We start from the raw sequence: 15,919 nt of genomic DNA on the forward strand, positions 1-15,919 counted from the left end.
ATAAGTTGCATGGACTCACTCGGTGTATAATAATGGTGTTTAACATGATTTTATTTATGACTACCTCATCTCTGTACCCCACACATGCAATTTTCTGTAAGGTCCCTCAGTCGAGTAGGGAATTTCAAGCACAGATTCAACGACAAAGACCAGGGAGGTTTTCCAATACCTTGCAAAGAAGGGCACATACTGGTAGATGGCATAAAAATAAAAAATAAAGACATTGAATATCATTTACATTTACATTTAAGTCATTTAGCAGACGCTCTTATCCAGAGCGACTTACAAATTGGTGCATTCACCTTATGATATCCAGTGGAACAACCACTTTACAATAGTGCATCTAAATCTTTTAGGGGGGGTAGAAGGATTACTTTATCCTATCCCAGGTATATCCCTTTAAGCATGGTGAAGTTATTAATTACACTTTGGATGGTGCATCAATATACCCAGTAACTACAAAGATACAGGCGTCCTTCCTAACTCAGTTGCCGGAGAGGAACAAGACCTCTCAGGGATTTCACCATGGGGCCTATGGTGACTTTAAAACAGTTACAGAGTTTAATGGCTGTGATAGGAGAAAACTGAGGATGGATCAAAAACATTGTAGTTATTCCACTATACTAACCTAAATGACAGAGTGAAAAGAAGGAAGCCTGTACAGAATAAAAAATATTCCAAAACATACATCCTGTTTGCAATAAGGCACTAAAGTGATACTGCAAAATAAAACGTGGCAAATAAATACATTGTTTGTCCTGAATACCAAGCGTTATGTTTGGGGCAAATCCAACACAACAGAGTACCACTCGTCATACTTTCCAGCATGGTGGTGGCTGCATCATGTAATGAGTATACTTGTCATCGGCAAGGACTAGGGAGTTTTGTTTTATAAAAAGAAAAGGAATAGAGCTAAGCACAGTCCTAGATAAAAACCTGGTTCAGCCTGCTTTCCACCAGACACAGAGACAAATCCACCTTCCAGCAGGACAATAACCTAAAACGCAACACCAAATATACACTGTTAATTACCAAGACAACATTGAATGTTCCTGAGTGGCCTAGTCACAGTTTTGACTTAAATCAGCTTCAAAATCTATAGCAAGACTTGAAAATGGCTGTCTAGCAACGACTAACTTGATAGAGCTTGAAGAATTTAAATTGAATAATGGCCAAATATTGTACAAACCAGGTTTGCAAAGCTCTTAGAGACATACCTAGAAAGACTCCCAGCTGTAATCACTGCCAAAGGTGATTCTAACATGTTGAATACTTATCTTATCAAAATATATTAGTGGTTTATTTTCCATGAATAAAAAAAAAAAATTATCTTCCACTTTGACAGAGTATTTTGTGTAGATCATTGACAAAAAAATGACAATTAAAACCAGTTGAATTCCACTGATTAACACAACAAAATGTGGAAAAAGTCAAGGGGTATGAGTACTTTCTGAAGGCACTGTAGGCTGTTGGCATAGTAGAAGACACATTGGTGGTATTGTACTGATTACTGTTCTCTGCAAAAAGCAGAGAATTGTAGCAATTCGGTTCGTCAAGGAACTTTAACTGTGGGGCCCCATGAATCTTAATGGTCAAAATTAATTTTCTCTCTGCGCCTCAAGTGCTTCTCAGTATCAGTGAGATGTTCTTTTAGCACCATTAGATCACCCTGTAGAACAGGTTGTTTAATCCCCATCTATACTCTCTCCGAGAGACACAATAAATCCTAATAGCTGTATAGTCAGGGCAGTTAAAGGTGTAGATCTGAGCAACCTAATAAACATGAACCAATTTCTTTCATGTGCCTGCCTGTGCCATTCACAATAGACCAGTGGAATCTTGTTGCTGGCATAGCCATGCTTCTCTATTTCCCTCCCTCTATGAGCAGCTAAGGGCTTTTGTTCTCATAAAACTTAACTTAATGATCTGCAAAGGGCAGTTATGAATGCAAATACATTGTAGCTGTATGCATTCAAGTTTCAATTCCAGTAGCAGAACCGTAGGTGGAGCAAGGGTTCTTAAACGAATGTGTAAAATCAACAACTATGTAGGCTACTGTGTGGCTTTCATCATTACATCTTTCGCAGTTAAGCCAGTGAGAGTTTGTGTGTCTGTTAGGGCTGACCCCAATTATTCGGCCGAGATTTTGTTGTTGAGGAGTGTATATATATATATATATATATATATATATATATATATTTTTTTTTCATAGCACAGGAGACACCTGTTTTATTCGCGCATATCTCAGTGAACTAATCCATTGCGGAGGCAGAGACTAATCCATTGCGGAGGTACAGTCCAAGAAGAAGGGGAGTGTGGCTGCACAATGCACGTCTCTCTCCAGAATGTGCTCTCTCCCGACAATTTGTGCACATTCATTGTTCCATAACTTTATTGTGTGAATTGTTAGTGTCTATCAATTCCCCATTACATGTATCACTAGTAGTAAATTTACCGTTAATTCCTAATCTACCATTTGGGGATCTGATAGTATTCCGGATTGGCTTAATACAGCACCATTAATGAGCTGTGGAGCTTCTCAATGTAATGTTTTCTTTACCTCAAACAGCAAGCAAATTAAGTCTATTTTTTACATCCATTGACAATGACAATTCCTCAATGTATTTAAAAATCTTTCCAGCTCTCTCCCTTTCCATAACCACTCATGGTGAAAAGGAAAAATGTAATGCTCTGATCCATTGGAAACGTCATAAAATAGGCCTACCTGAATACTACTTATCCCTTGCGCAAATTGCCAGGGATGTCTGGGATGTCTGTCCCGAGCTTACTGGCGCAGGAAACTGGATGTTGCAACTGGATGGACCCAAGTTAATAGTTGATACAATGTTTCAAGTTGGTTGCAGACAGGCCATGTGTAGCCAATGTGATTTACAGGATATTTATTTTCAAAAATCGGGATATTTTCTACATGCAGGCTGCATTGTTTTTATTTGTTGGCTTTATGTAGGCTATTTTTACATAGTTGGCAATGGCAATAGAATTTACTTTTTAGGTTTATCATTTTCATTTAGATCTGAATAGAATTTTGATTAACCACTTGACATTGATTTTGAGATATGAAGACGTTATTATAAATGAAATGAAACTGTTCCACAAAAATGTTCATATGAAAACCATAACGGGCATGCAGATCGGTAGAAATGGTAAGATAAATTGGCATTCCACATGAGAAAGTTTGCCGACTCCTAGTGTAGCCCATTACCGGCAACTCAGGAGAGTAATGGCAGAATCTGCAAAAGCCAGCAGGAGCGGCAGGAGGATGATCGGGACAGGTTAAGGTTTGAATCTTCTGGTCTTGATCTCTGGCTCCCTCTCGAGTCATTTGTCTTGTTTCATCAAATAGTGAGCTTAAAGCATCAGACAAGCTCAATGCATATACAGTTGATTTTATCAAAACACATAGGGTGTGTCTATAGAGGGAAAAATACACATTTTAACATTTTGACCAATCGATTGGTCAAAAGAACAGACGACTTTCAGTTGACAAAGATTTATATTATGTCGGGGACAGCCCTAGTGTCCGTCTCTGGCATTTGCGTTTTCTGAAGCATTAGCTGAGAGCAGAACAGAGTAAAGCCCCTTGATTGGAAATGCACTGCCATGCTGACTTCTCTCCTCTCTGTGTGGCTGTTATTAGGCATGAAGGGGAATTATGATAATTCACTTGTTAATTACATTTACATACATCTTATCCTGAGCAGCCAGAAGAGGCCGTTTGCATGCAAATACATGCCAATTCGGCAATGGAGAAACAACTTAAAATTCTAGTATCTGTGTCTATCTATTCTACATGTCTTAATTGAATGCTTTGGTTGGGTTGGGCACACAGAGACTGAACCTCTAAGACCATCACAAGCTCAAGGCTTCTGCCTGCCTGCCTGCCTGGCTGCCTGCCTGGCTGCCTGCCTGGCTGGCTGCCTGCCTGCCTGGCTGCCTGGCGCGTTGACAGGTGATCAGAGTGCAGGAACATATGGTGTTCATGGCGAAATTGCTCTTGCACACACAGGTGAGGGATCACATTTCCTTCGGGAGAAATCCTTAACAGTACGCAAAAAAAAAAATGTATGCATTCACTACTGTAAGTCGCTCTGGATAAGAGCGTCTGCTAAATGACTAAAATGTAAATGTAAAATGTTAACCTAGCTATACACTGGAATGCCAACTAACTGGATATCGCTTTATTTTCAATATGAATTTTCTTTAAATCAGCGAAAATGTGAACTCAGTCAGAACTTACTCTTGTGCAGGGAGCAGCACTGTGGAACAACTTGAAACCCCAATGGCAGTGTGGTAGCATGTTCCCCCAAAGTGACTTAGCAGGGACTTAGCCTAGCTCTCAGCGATAAGAAGGAGGTTGCACCCCAACACGTCATGGTAGCCTATAGTTGATAGTTACTTGTCGTCTTTCCCCACAGCAAGTGTGTTAGTACGCACGTTAGTTAGCAGTGAATTAGCCTAGCTTTTAGGTATAAGGAGGAGGCTACACCCCAACACGTCACAGCATCATGGTATAGAGTTGATAGTTCCTTGTTGTGCAGAGCGTTAGCAGGCACTTAGCCTAGCTCTCAGGGATAAGGAGGCTACAGGCAGGTAATTACACCCATTATCAGACACTGTGATGTAAGGGCCCTGACTGATGACATGCACGTCCGTCTCCCCTCAGACACTTCACAGATTCATTTAAAACCCCACAGCGTTTGACAGGACCATCAGCCGTTATTGATATCTTTCTCTTTTTTTCTTTTCAACAGCGCTCAAGTCATTCTTCTAACCGTGTAATCCGGCCATGATTCGCCGGTGTTACCGCCACCTAGCACTTTGACTCTGCGTTTTAACGCCGACCGCCAGGCCATAATATTATGGAGATTGTCTCAATCTAGGGTAAATGAGGGGCCGTCAACGCACGGTTGATGGGGTAGCCATGGCAACAGATGTCCGTATCGGCTCCAAAGGCAAGGCAAGGAAAGTGGGATAACCTTCTGTCATACTGTATGCAATATTTCAGAATCCCATTCCGGGGCATTAAAAGGGAAGTTCACAAGGCCACTGTTCATAAAGGACTGGGATAAGACCTGAGATTAGAACATTTGATAGGGTCCAAGCTTCAAGTGGAGAGGTAGTTTTTGAGCTGGCCTTATGGTAATAAAGGAAGCAAGGCTTTATAGCTGATGCCTTGTGCCAGAGTACGAAGGCTCCTGAGGGAGTTATACCTCGTTCCAAGGTGAATCTGTCATTTTCTATTTACAAATTAGGTCTTTCCCCAGGACAAACACAATCTCCAATTCTCTGAATCACACTTGAATTGTGTTCAAAATTAAAAATCAGTCATCTGTGACTTCCCATGCAGCAACACACACTCAACACACACACACACAGGAATATATTCAGCACCTGACGCAAATACAACACAAAGGACTGAATCCCAACCTGAAATATGTGCTTGTAACTTAGTCTTTTTACAGAAATCCTGTTTTGATCTCAATGGGAGGTTTGTGTGAAAATTCAATGTACACATACAGATCTCAGATCAGGATTCATCTGAAACAAGCCATACTGTGACTGAGGCTTACCGTCAGCAGGGTCTTTCTCAGCGTCAAACTCCAGGTCGTAGCGCAGGATGTAAAAGTTATTCCACACGTACAACTGGTTATCTCTGGGGTTGTAATCCACAGCAGCGATGTACTGGTACTGGTTGGGGAACAGGAAGTCCGTGTACTCTCCCTGGCTCAGCTTGGTGTTGTAGATGTAGTCGATGTGGCTCTTGGCCGTCTCGCTCTCGTTCTCCTCGTAGGTGGACCGCACCACATGCAGCACGCCGCACACCATGAAGGCATTGGAGGCGGATCTCTTGTCGTACGCCGTCTCCCAGGTGGCCTCGAAGCGGAGCGTGTATGGGTTGAGCTGTGACACCACGATTCGTCCGTTGTTTTGCTCCGTTGCGTAGATCACCCACAACCCCCGCTCGTCGACGGCGAGGTCTATGTCCGTCTTGCCGCCCCAGCGGTATGGCGAGGTGTCGTGATAGTTGGCGTTGGCCACAATGGCCTCACCACTCTTGATGCGCGTGCGGAGATCAAATTTCACAATGTTACGCGTGCGCTCCTTGTTGAAGAAGATGGCCCCGTCGTAGGCCACGAAGCCCGTGCCGTCGACACGATGTGGGAGTTTATAGGTCGTAGTCTGGCGGCCATTTTTTAAGTCCTCCAGGGAGGCATACTCAATAAGGGTGTCAGTGCGGTACGGCGTCCAGGGCATGAAGAAGACCTTGTCTCCTGCCTGCAGGGGGTCTTTAGACCACGCCCCCGCCTGTTGCTCCACCTCAAACACAAACGTGGGCTCCCCCACCTCCTTCAGGGTCCCGGGACAAATGAAAACTAGTGAGGGACAGAGAAACAGAAAGATGGGTTTAAGTAAAAAATATGCAGAGTATAAACAGATATTTCATCACGGTATGTAGTGTGTACATTGTATCGTTTTCGCTGCTGTCCAAGTAGTGTGGGACAAAGATGAGTGACAGTCATTTAACTAGTGTTTAGTGCTATTGCTTGTGAATAGAATGAAAAATCAAAAGGTGAAGCCAAGAGAATGATGTGCAAGAGTGAGTAAAGGACTTGCTTCTTTATAGAGTTTGTCTGCCGTACACGTTAACTGTGTGGGACCAAACAAATCCAAAAAGTCAAACCAAAGGAGGATAAACCCTGTAAATGCAAGACATGTAAAGGATGGGAGAGGTAGGGATGAAGTGTATACTGGAACCCTTGTTTTAATTGCAACTTCTACCTGGCATCAAACAGTGACACTGACAATTGCGTAAATGGCAAAACTGCACATGCTTACTGAAAAAGCACACAGAAGACAAAAGGATAAGGGATAAGACTTGTGGAGAAAACCAAAACAACATTCTGGATGGAGGAGGTGGCAGCGAAGCTGGGGTAAGATGAGGGTAGGGTTTGGAGAGAAGACAGGACAACAACAGAAGATGTCTTTACCTCTGCTGTTGGAGTTTTGTTGGGCATGTTGGGTTTGGGATCACGTCGAGGGTCAGCCATTATCGACAGTGACCCGGGAGCAATTAGGTTTAAGTGCCTTGCTCAAGGGCACAGACAGATTTTTAACCTTGTCGGCTCAGAGATTTGAACTAGTGACCTTTCGGTCACTGGCCCAATGCTCTCACTGCTAGGGCTACCTGATGCATAGCATTATTTGTTTAGCTTGCTACCGAGCTCTGTACAATGCATATGATACTGTATGATAACATTTATGAACTTCTGTATTTGAGAGCTCTAGCTAATAATTTTTTTATAGTTAGGCTTGGTGGTAGCCTAGTTATGTTGTTGTGTCAGACTCGTTCTATAATTTGAATTTAAATGGGAAAATAACCCTCTTAAAATGTCTTCACATGCTTATGAATTGGTGTATCTGTATCGTGTTGTATTATTGAAATGTATAATGGTTTAGATGAGAAACTGCCTTCATAGCATTGTTCCAAACTGTCTATTGTGAGATTTACGGTACTAGAGGTGTGCAGGGAGATGTAATATCTGGTGACGTATGAGACCAGCACTAGTAACAGGTCTAGTGAATCTGAACGGGCCCCATCTTTCAAACCTCAACACTGCTTTTACAAATCAGCTTTGCAATCAACACCCTATGGGGGTTTGGGGCGGGTGTTTTGACAAGAGGCAATCAGGAGGGAGGAGACAAGAGGGAGGGTTGTATTGAACACCACATTACAGGGAGCTGGGGAAGGGTGGGGCTGGGACAGAGGGAGGACTGGACCACTCATTTACCTTTTTGTTCCACTTCTATTTTAGGCATTGAAAAAGAAAGAAAGCAAACAAGAAAGAGTGCAAGAGGGAGAGAGGTTATCGTGAGTCAACTACCAGGTAGGCTATATGAGTAGAGAAGGTTACAGGATATGATCGATAGAGGACCAAGAGATGGCTGTTTTGGGGGAACAAGAAAAAACAGAAAAAATAGGGAGATTATCAGGACCTATAATATGAAAGTATACAGGTTAGGGCTGGAGACAAAATACACAAATTGTTCAACCGATCACGACTCCATGCTTTTCTAGCCATCAAAATAATATTTGTTTTGCCTAGTCACTGATTGCATCAGTAATAAACAGGCCGAATTACTGTCCAAGTGAATTGTTTGACATAAAGAAACATTGTACTGTTTCTGAAATCCCTATTCATTCAGTTTAAAATCAGATAACATTCTTAGAGAAACAGCAAAAGGGTTATTTTTGGCAGTATTGTCTAGGGCAGTATTTACTCAAAAACTTTAGACACAAATCTAAATTCCGTAGTCTGCTTCGCCCACACACAGAACATTACTTGCTAATGTTACAGGCACAATTTCCCTAATGAGCCAAAAAATACAATTGCAAGTGAACAATGGCTGATGACGAGCAACCCAATACTGAGTTCCTTCATTAAAGCAGTGAAGCAACAAACGGAAGGGGGAAAAGATCCTAGCGAGACAACTAAGGAACAAGAAAGACTGAAACTTAGAAGGAGAGAGAGCATAGAGGTTAATACAGAAAAGATACAAGAGGGGAAGGAAAGTTAGATGAGAAATGAAGAAGAGGTAAAAGCCAAATATTATTTCATGAAAATAAATCTTCAGTGAATTACATACTGTAACAGCAACAAGAGTCAGATTTTTGTTGAAATAAATACATTTACTATTTCATTTAAAAGATCAGCTTTTCATTGTTTTATAATAGATGGAAAACAAACCTTTACACACAGATAACACATATCCCCCCCTCCTACAGGACCCCACTTAATAAGTAAAATGATCTAATAAACCTACCTACACATTTAAGAAAAAACATATAGTTGCACTGCATCATTAAATGCTGAATACTTACTATATGGGACACATTCATACTGGACCTCTAGGTACTTGTAAGTGCCAGGACAAGGATCAGGGAAGACATCAGAGCCAGTCACAACCACACACTGAGTACGGTTGTTGCACCTGGGAAAAGATGGATCACAAACATTTCAGCAATGACACAAACTACTATAACATCCCCAGAGTGGTATTAGAATGAGAGAAACACATGAATAATACATAGCCACTTCCCTCTTCTATCCACACACTCATTCAAATCCAGTTTGCAGTATTGCTGTGGTGAAGGATATGAAAATCATATTAATCCGAGCAGGGCAGTAAATATACTGTACTGTTGATGCTATTAACAAGTTGAGGGAGGAAGAAGAGAATAAATAGAGGGAGATAAATAAAAGAGAGAAACAGTAAATAGATATAAAGAGAAACACACACACAGTAAATAGATATAAAGAGAAACACACACACAGTAAATAGATATAAAGAGAAACACACACACACACACACACACAGTAAATAGATATAAAGAGAAACACACACACAGTAAATAGATATAAAAGGAAACACACACACAGTAAATAGATATAAAGAGAAACCCACACACAGTAAATAGATATAAAGAGGAATATAGACATAGTGTGGAAGAATTATGAGGAGTTGAGCTGAAGAAAGGTAGAGAGTATATTATGGGATGTTCATGTATATGAGATGAGAATATCAACCTTATCAGTTCCAGCCACTAAGCACCACTCACCCACACAAAGAGCAATTAAAATGTGCACAACAGGCGGCTGCAGAGGGTAATTGGCTGAAATGACTGTTTCTAGTGGGTCACAGGAAACACATAAGTCTCATCAAGTGAAAACCACGTACTGTTTATCAAGTGTTGCCCATGTATTTGTTATGGGAGACTCCCTAGCCTTTGCTATGGGAGTTAGTTATTTGCCTCATAACTTGAAATGACCTTGGCTATGAAGTTTTATGTACTACTCTTAAAACTGTTACAACTGTGTGTGTTTGTGTTTTGTGACTGAAAGATGGAGGGGGAGAAAGGGGAATAGAATAACTGATTTTGTGTAAATATAGGATGAAATTGGCCTCACTTCAATCAAGCTCTCTTGAGGCTGAGGGATTGAGAAGGCATAGCATCAACAGCAGCCACAGCGGCATCCCAGCTAGCACTTTTGTTGTGAGAACGTATGTTTTTGGTTTCACATTGGTTGTGGAAACGAAGCCATACGTTTCATGACCGGTAAAACGGAACGTTTTTTGACGTTCTAAGAACAGAAGCGAAAATCATTTATTTTTATTAACCCTCTATGAACAGAAATGATAGGTTATTTGGAGGTTTTGAATAACTTCCTTAATACTTTAACTGAATGTTTCAATAAGTTTTTTAAACTCCAAGCACAGATTGGACATTTCCATAGGCATTATCCATGCAAAGATTTATTTTGACATGGCATCAGTGAGATTCTAACCTATAGTCTTTTGTTCTCCATCTATGGAATTAGTCCACTGCGTCACCAGGATGGAGCTAGCATGCCATGTTTTTTTTACGCATACAAAGATGCTCATTTTGGTCTATTTAATCAGACCCCCATTTCAAAGGAAACAAGCACTCATTAAGATCAGGTGTGGTCAATTATTGGGGGCGGCTAACACACCTGAACACACTTAAAGAGAGGATAGAGAGAGTTTTGTTATAGCCCTTGGTTCACTCCAGACCTGACTGACCTTGACCAGCACAAAAACATCCTGTGGTGTACCGCATTAGCATCGAATAGCCCCCGCGATATGCGGCTAGCTTTTTCAAATTGAAATTTTCATCCTGTAGCACAAACTCCAAAAAGTTCTGGGACACTGTAAAGTCCATGGAGAAAAAGAGCACCACCTCCCAGCTACCCACTGCACTGATGCTAGGAAACACTGTCACCACCGATAAATCTACGATAATCGAGAATTTCAACAAGTATTTTTCTACGGCTGGTCATGCTTTCCACCTGGCTACCCCTTTCCAGGTCAACAACTCTGCACCCCCACAGCAAATTGCCCAAGCCTCCCTCATTTCTCCTTCCCCCAAATCCAGAGAGCTGATGTTCTGAAAGAGCTGCAAAATCTGGACCCCTACAAATCAGCTGGGCTAGACAATCTGGACCCTCTCTTTCTAAAATGATCTGCCGCAATTGTTGCAACCCCTATTACTAGCCTGTTCAACCTCTCATTTGAATCGTCTGAGCTCCTCAAAGATTGGAGAGCTGCCACGGTCATCCCCCTCTTCAAAGAGGGAGACACTAGACCCAAACTGTTACAGACCTATATCTATCCTACCCTGCCTTTCTAAAGTCTTCGAAAGCCAAGTTAACAAACAGATCACCGACCATTTCGAATCCCACCGTACCTTCTCCGCTATGCAATCTGGTTTCCGAGCAGGTCATGGGTGCACCTCAGCCACGCTCAAGGTCCTAAACGATATCATAACCGGAATCGACAAAAGACAATACTGTGCAGCCGTATTCATCGACCTAGCCAAGGCTTTTGACTGTCAATCACTGCATTCTTATCGGCAGACTCAACAGCCTTGGTTTCTCAAATAACTGCCTCGCCTGGTTCACCAACTACTTCTCTGATAGAGTTCAATGTGTCAAATCGGATGGCCTGTTGTCCGGGCCTCTGGTAGTCTCTATGGGGGTGCCACAGGGTTAAATTCTCGGGCCGACTCTTTTCTCTGTATACATCAATGATGTCGCTCTTGCGGCTGGTGATTCTCTGATCCACCTCTACGCAGACGACACCATTCTGTATACATCTGGCCCTTCTTTGGACACTGTGTTAACTAGCCTCCAGACGAGCTTCAATGCCATACAACACTCCTTCCGTGGCCTCCAACTGCTCATAAATGCAAGTAAAACTAAATGCATGCTCTTCAACCGATCGCTGCCCGAACCCAACCGCCCGCCCGTCTAGCATCACTACTCTGGACGGTTCTGACTTAGAATATGTGGACAACTACAAATACCTGGGTGTCTGGTTAGACTGTAAACTCTCCTTACAGACTCACATTAAGCATCTCCAATCCAAAACTACATCTAGAATCGGCTTCCAATTTCGCAACAAAGCATCCCTCACTCATGCTGCCAAACATACCCTCATAAAACTGACCATCCTACCAATCCTCGACTTTGGCGATGTCATTTGCAAAATAGCCTTCAACACTCTACTCAGCATATTGGATGCAGTCTATCACAGTGCCATCCGTTTTGCTCACTGGTCACCATAGCAGAACCCACCCGTAGCATGCGCTAAAGCAGGTATATTTCACTGGTCACCCCCAAAGCCAATTCCTCCTTTGGCTGCCTTTCCTTCCAGTTCTCTGCTGCCAATGACTGGAACAAATTGCAAAACTCACTGAGGCTGGAGACTCATATCTCCCTCACTAACTTTATTTAACTAGGCAAGTCAGTTAAGAACAAATTCTTATTTTCAATGACGGCCTAGAAACAGTGGGTTAACTGCCTTGTTCAGGGGCAGAGCAGCTTACAGATCATTGCACCTGTACATAGCCCATCTGTAAATTGCCCATCCAACTACAGCATCCCCATATTGTTATTTATTTTATTTATATATTTTTTGCTCCTTTGCACCCACATTCATCTTCTGCACATCTATCACTCCAGTGTTTATTTGCGAAATTCGAATTATTTCGCCACTACGTCCTATTTATTGCCTTACCTCATTTGCAAACACTGTATATAGCCTTTTCTATTGTGTTATTGACTGTACGTTTGTTTATTCCATGTGTAACTGTGTTGTTGTTTGTGTCACACTGCTTTGCTTTATCTTGGCCAGGTCGCAGTTGTAAATGAGAACTTGTTCTAAACTGGCTTACCTGGTTAAATAAAGGTGAAATAAAATAAATAAAAAAATTGTTGATGCTAAGAATGGAATGTATACGTTCTTATATAACGTTCTGATTGTTCGTAAACACCATGTGTAGACTTAGTCAAATGCAGCAAAAATATAACAAATATAAAAAGTGACAGGAGGAACAAAGTCATATGGCTTTGTGTGTGGGTGTGTCATCAATATGCATGTGTGCGCATGTTGTGTGTGTGTGTGTGTGTGCGCGCAAGCGCGTATGTGTTAGGGGTGTCAGTCTAAGTATGTGTGAGTGTGTGGGTAGAGTCAGTGCAAGAGAGTTATTTTAAAAAAGGGGTCAATGCAGGTAGTCTGGGTAGCCATTTGATTAGTTATTTAGCTGTCTTGTTTAGCAGTCGTATGGCTTGGGGATAGAAGCTTTCCAGGGTCCTGTTGGTTCCAGACTTGGTGGACTGGTACTGCTTGCCTTGCGGTAGCAGAGAGAAGAGTCTATGGCTTGGGTGGCTGGAGTCTGACCATTTTTTACTTCCTCTGACACCGCCTGGTATAGAGGTCCTAGATGGCAGGGAGCTCAGCCCCAGTGATGTACTGGGCCATAATCACCACCCTCTGTAGCACCTTGCAGTCGGGTGCCTTGCCAGTTGCCGTACCAAGCGGTGATGCAGCCAGTCAAGATGCTCTCAAATTGTGCAGCTGTAGAACTTTTTGAGGTTCTGAGGGTCCATGCCAAACCTTTTCAGCCTCCTGAGGGGAAGAGGCCCTGTCGTGCCCTGTTCTAAACTGTTTAGGTGTGTGTGGACCATGTCAATTCCTTAGTGATGTGGACACCAAAGACCTTGAAGCTCTCAACCCACTCCACTACAGCCCCATCGATGTGGATGGGGGCGTGCTCACCCCTCTGTTTCCTGTAGTCCACGATCTGCTCCTTTGTCTTACTAATGTTGAGGGAGAGGCTGTTGTCCTGGCACCACACTGCCACGTATCTGAACTCCTACCTATAGGCTGCCTCATCGTCATCGGTGATCAGTCCTGCCATGTGCAGAGACTGTTCCAAAGCCAAGCAACTATTCTGCCCCCTTCCCAGAAAGTTGTGGGAAGGTTGTATGCAGAATAACCAGAGGACAACCACGCTCTCACCAAGCTCTAAGAAGCATGTGGCTCTCATAACGTTATGTGCTAGCTGGAAACAGTTATCCATTACAAAAAAAAGCTGAAAGAATTGCACACCGTTTAGTGATAAATATTTGAGACCGTCAAATGCAAAGTCGTGCAAGTTGGACAGATCTCTCACAGAATCATAGCTGAAGCAGAAAGCCTAGCTGTCCCTCAAAAGCCGAAAAGGAGAGCTTTCAGTGTGACAGCCAAAGTAGAAATTAGGTTGTTATCAGAACTGTCATAAAACTGCCCTGCAGCGAACCAGTAACCTTGTAGGAAATCCATGTGTAGTTATAATTACGTACAGATAAGAAACACATACGTAAAATGCTAAGAGTTTATTAACCAGCCACTCGCTGCCTATTACTGCCTGCATACAAGTATGTGATTAGCATTGAAATATTGGACAATTACGTCCAACTTATGTACGGTCGGTAGGCTAATCAATTTTCTTCTCCCATTATGTCTCCCTTGAATCATCTATTCTACAATAGCAGCAGGCAGATCATCCTCATCATCATCATCATCATCATCATCATCACAATGACATTACAGGAGGTTTTTGGGGATGCAGACTCCCCTCCGTCAGAAAATATTAATTCTGAAAAATGTCATTATCCCCGCCCAGGGCTAATACCCTGTCCTACTCTGAGGGGAGAAAAAACGATGACTGGGAAAGGGTGGGAAAACCCCTACAGACCTTTCCTTGCAATTAATCTGTAAGCTAGCTTGCTACTGTTTTATGTTTTTTTTCCTCCAATGACACCAGAAATTATGAAACCAAAGAAGTTAATTTATAGACATGACTCATGTGTTAACACTAATTTCTCTCCTTTGAAACAGTGATTATTTTCACATATCATATTTTTGTTAATCATCATATTTGTGTGACCAATTGCTTGATAGGTTATTTTTAATTCTTCAAATACTTACTAAACCCATAGTGGCATCCATGGTCACAGACAAATCCCCACCATCATTTTTCTCTTCTTATGAGGTGTATTTACAGTGAGGGAAAAAAGTATTTGATCCCCTGCTGATTTTGTACGTTTGCCCACTGACAAAGAAATAATCAGTCTATAATTTTAATGGTAGGTTTATTTGAACAGTGAGAGACAGAATAACAACAACAAAAAAATCCAGAAAAACACATGTCAAAAATGTTATAAAATTATTTGCATTTTAATGAGGGAAATAAGTATTTGACCCCTCTGCAAAACATGACTTAGTACTTGGTGGCAAAACCCTTGTTGGCAATCACAGAGGTCAGACGTTTCTTGTAGTTGGCCAGCAGGTTTGCACACGTCTCAGGAGTGATTTTGTCCCACTCCTCTTTGCAGATCTTCTCCAAGTCATTAAGGTTTCGAGGCTGACGTTTGGCAACTCAAACCTTCAGCTCCCTCCACAGATTTTCTATGGGATTAAGGCCTGGAGACTGGCTAGGCCACTCCAGCACCTTAATGTGCTTCTTCTTGAGCCACTCTTGATGCGGTAAAGTTGCCTTGGCCGTGTGTTTTGGGTCATTGTCATGCTGGAATACCCATCCACGACCCATTTTCAATGCCCTGGCTGAGGGAAGGAGGTTCTCACCCAAGATTTGACGGTACATGGCCCCGTCCATCGTCCCTTTGATGCGGTAAAGTTGTCCTGTCCCCTTAGCAGAAAAACACCTCCAAAGCATAATGTTTCCACCTCCATGTTTGACGGTGGGGATAGTGTTCTTGGGGTCATAGGCAGCATTCCTCCTCCTCCAAACACGGCGAGTTGAGTTGATGCCAAAGAGCTCCATTTTGGTCTCATCTGACCACAACACTTTCACCCAGTTGTCCTCTGAATCATTCAGATGTTCATTGGCAAACTTCAGATGGGCATGTATATGTATTCTTGAGCAGGGGGACATTGCGGGTGCTGCAGGATTTCAGTCATTCACGGCGTCGTGTGTTACCAATTGTTTTCTTGGTGACTATGGTCCCAGCTGCCTTGAGATCATTGACAAGAT

The 15,919-nt window shown here is 42.4% G+C and overlaps 1 protein-coding gene across 1 annotated transcript in view; it reads right to left on the reverse strand.

Moving 5' to 3' along the window:
- LOC115157155 (adhesion G protein-coupled receptor L2) overlaps positions 1–15,919 on the reverse strand; it is a gene marked incomplete in the record, with an annotated part of 129,492 nt that overhangs the window by 53,357 nt on the left and 60,216 nt on the right. The window contains 3 exon segments of the mRNA XM_029705153.1: positions 5,592–6,395; positions 7,812–7,826; positions 8,903–9,012. Coding sequence (XP_029561013.1) covers positions 5,592–6,395; positions 7,812–7,826; positions 8,903–9,012 — 929 coding nt within the window.

The sequence above is a fragment of the Salmo trutta genome, chromosome 21, assembly GCF_901001165.1.
Source record: "Salmo trutta chromosome 21, fSalTru1.1, whole genome shotgun sequence".
In the NCBI taxonomy this organism is placed as follows: Eukaryota; Metazoa; Chordata; class Actinopteri; order Salmoniformes; family Salmonidae; genus Salmo; species Salmo trutta.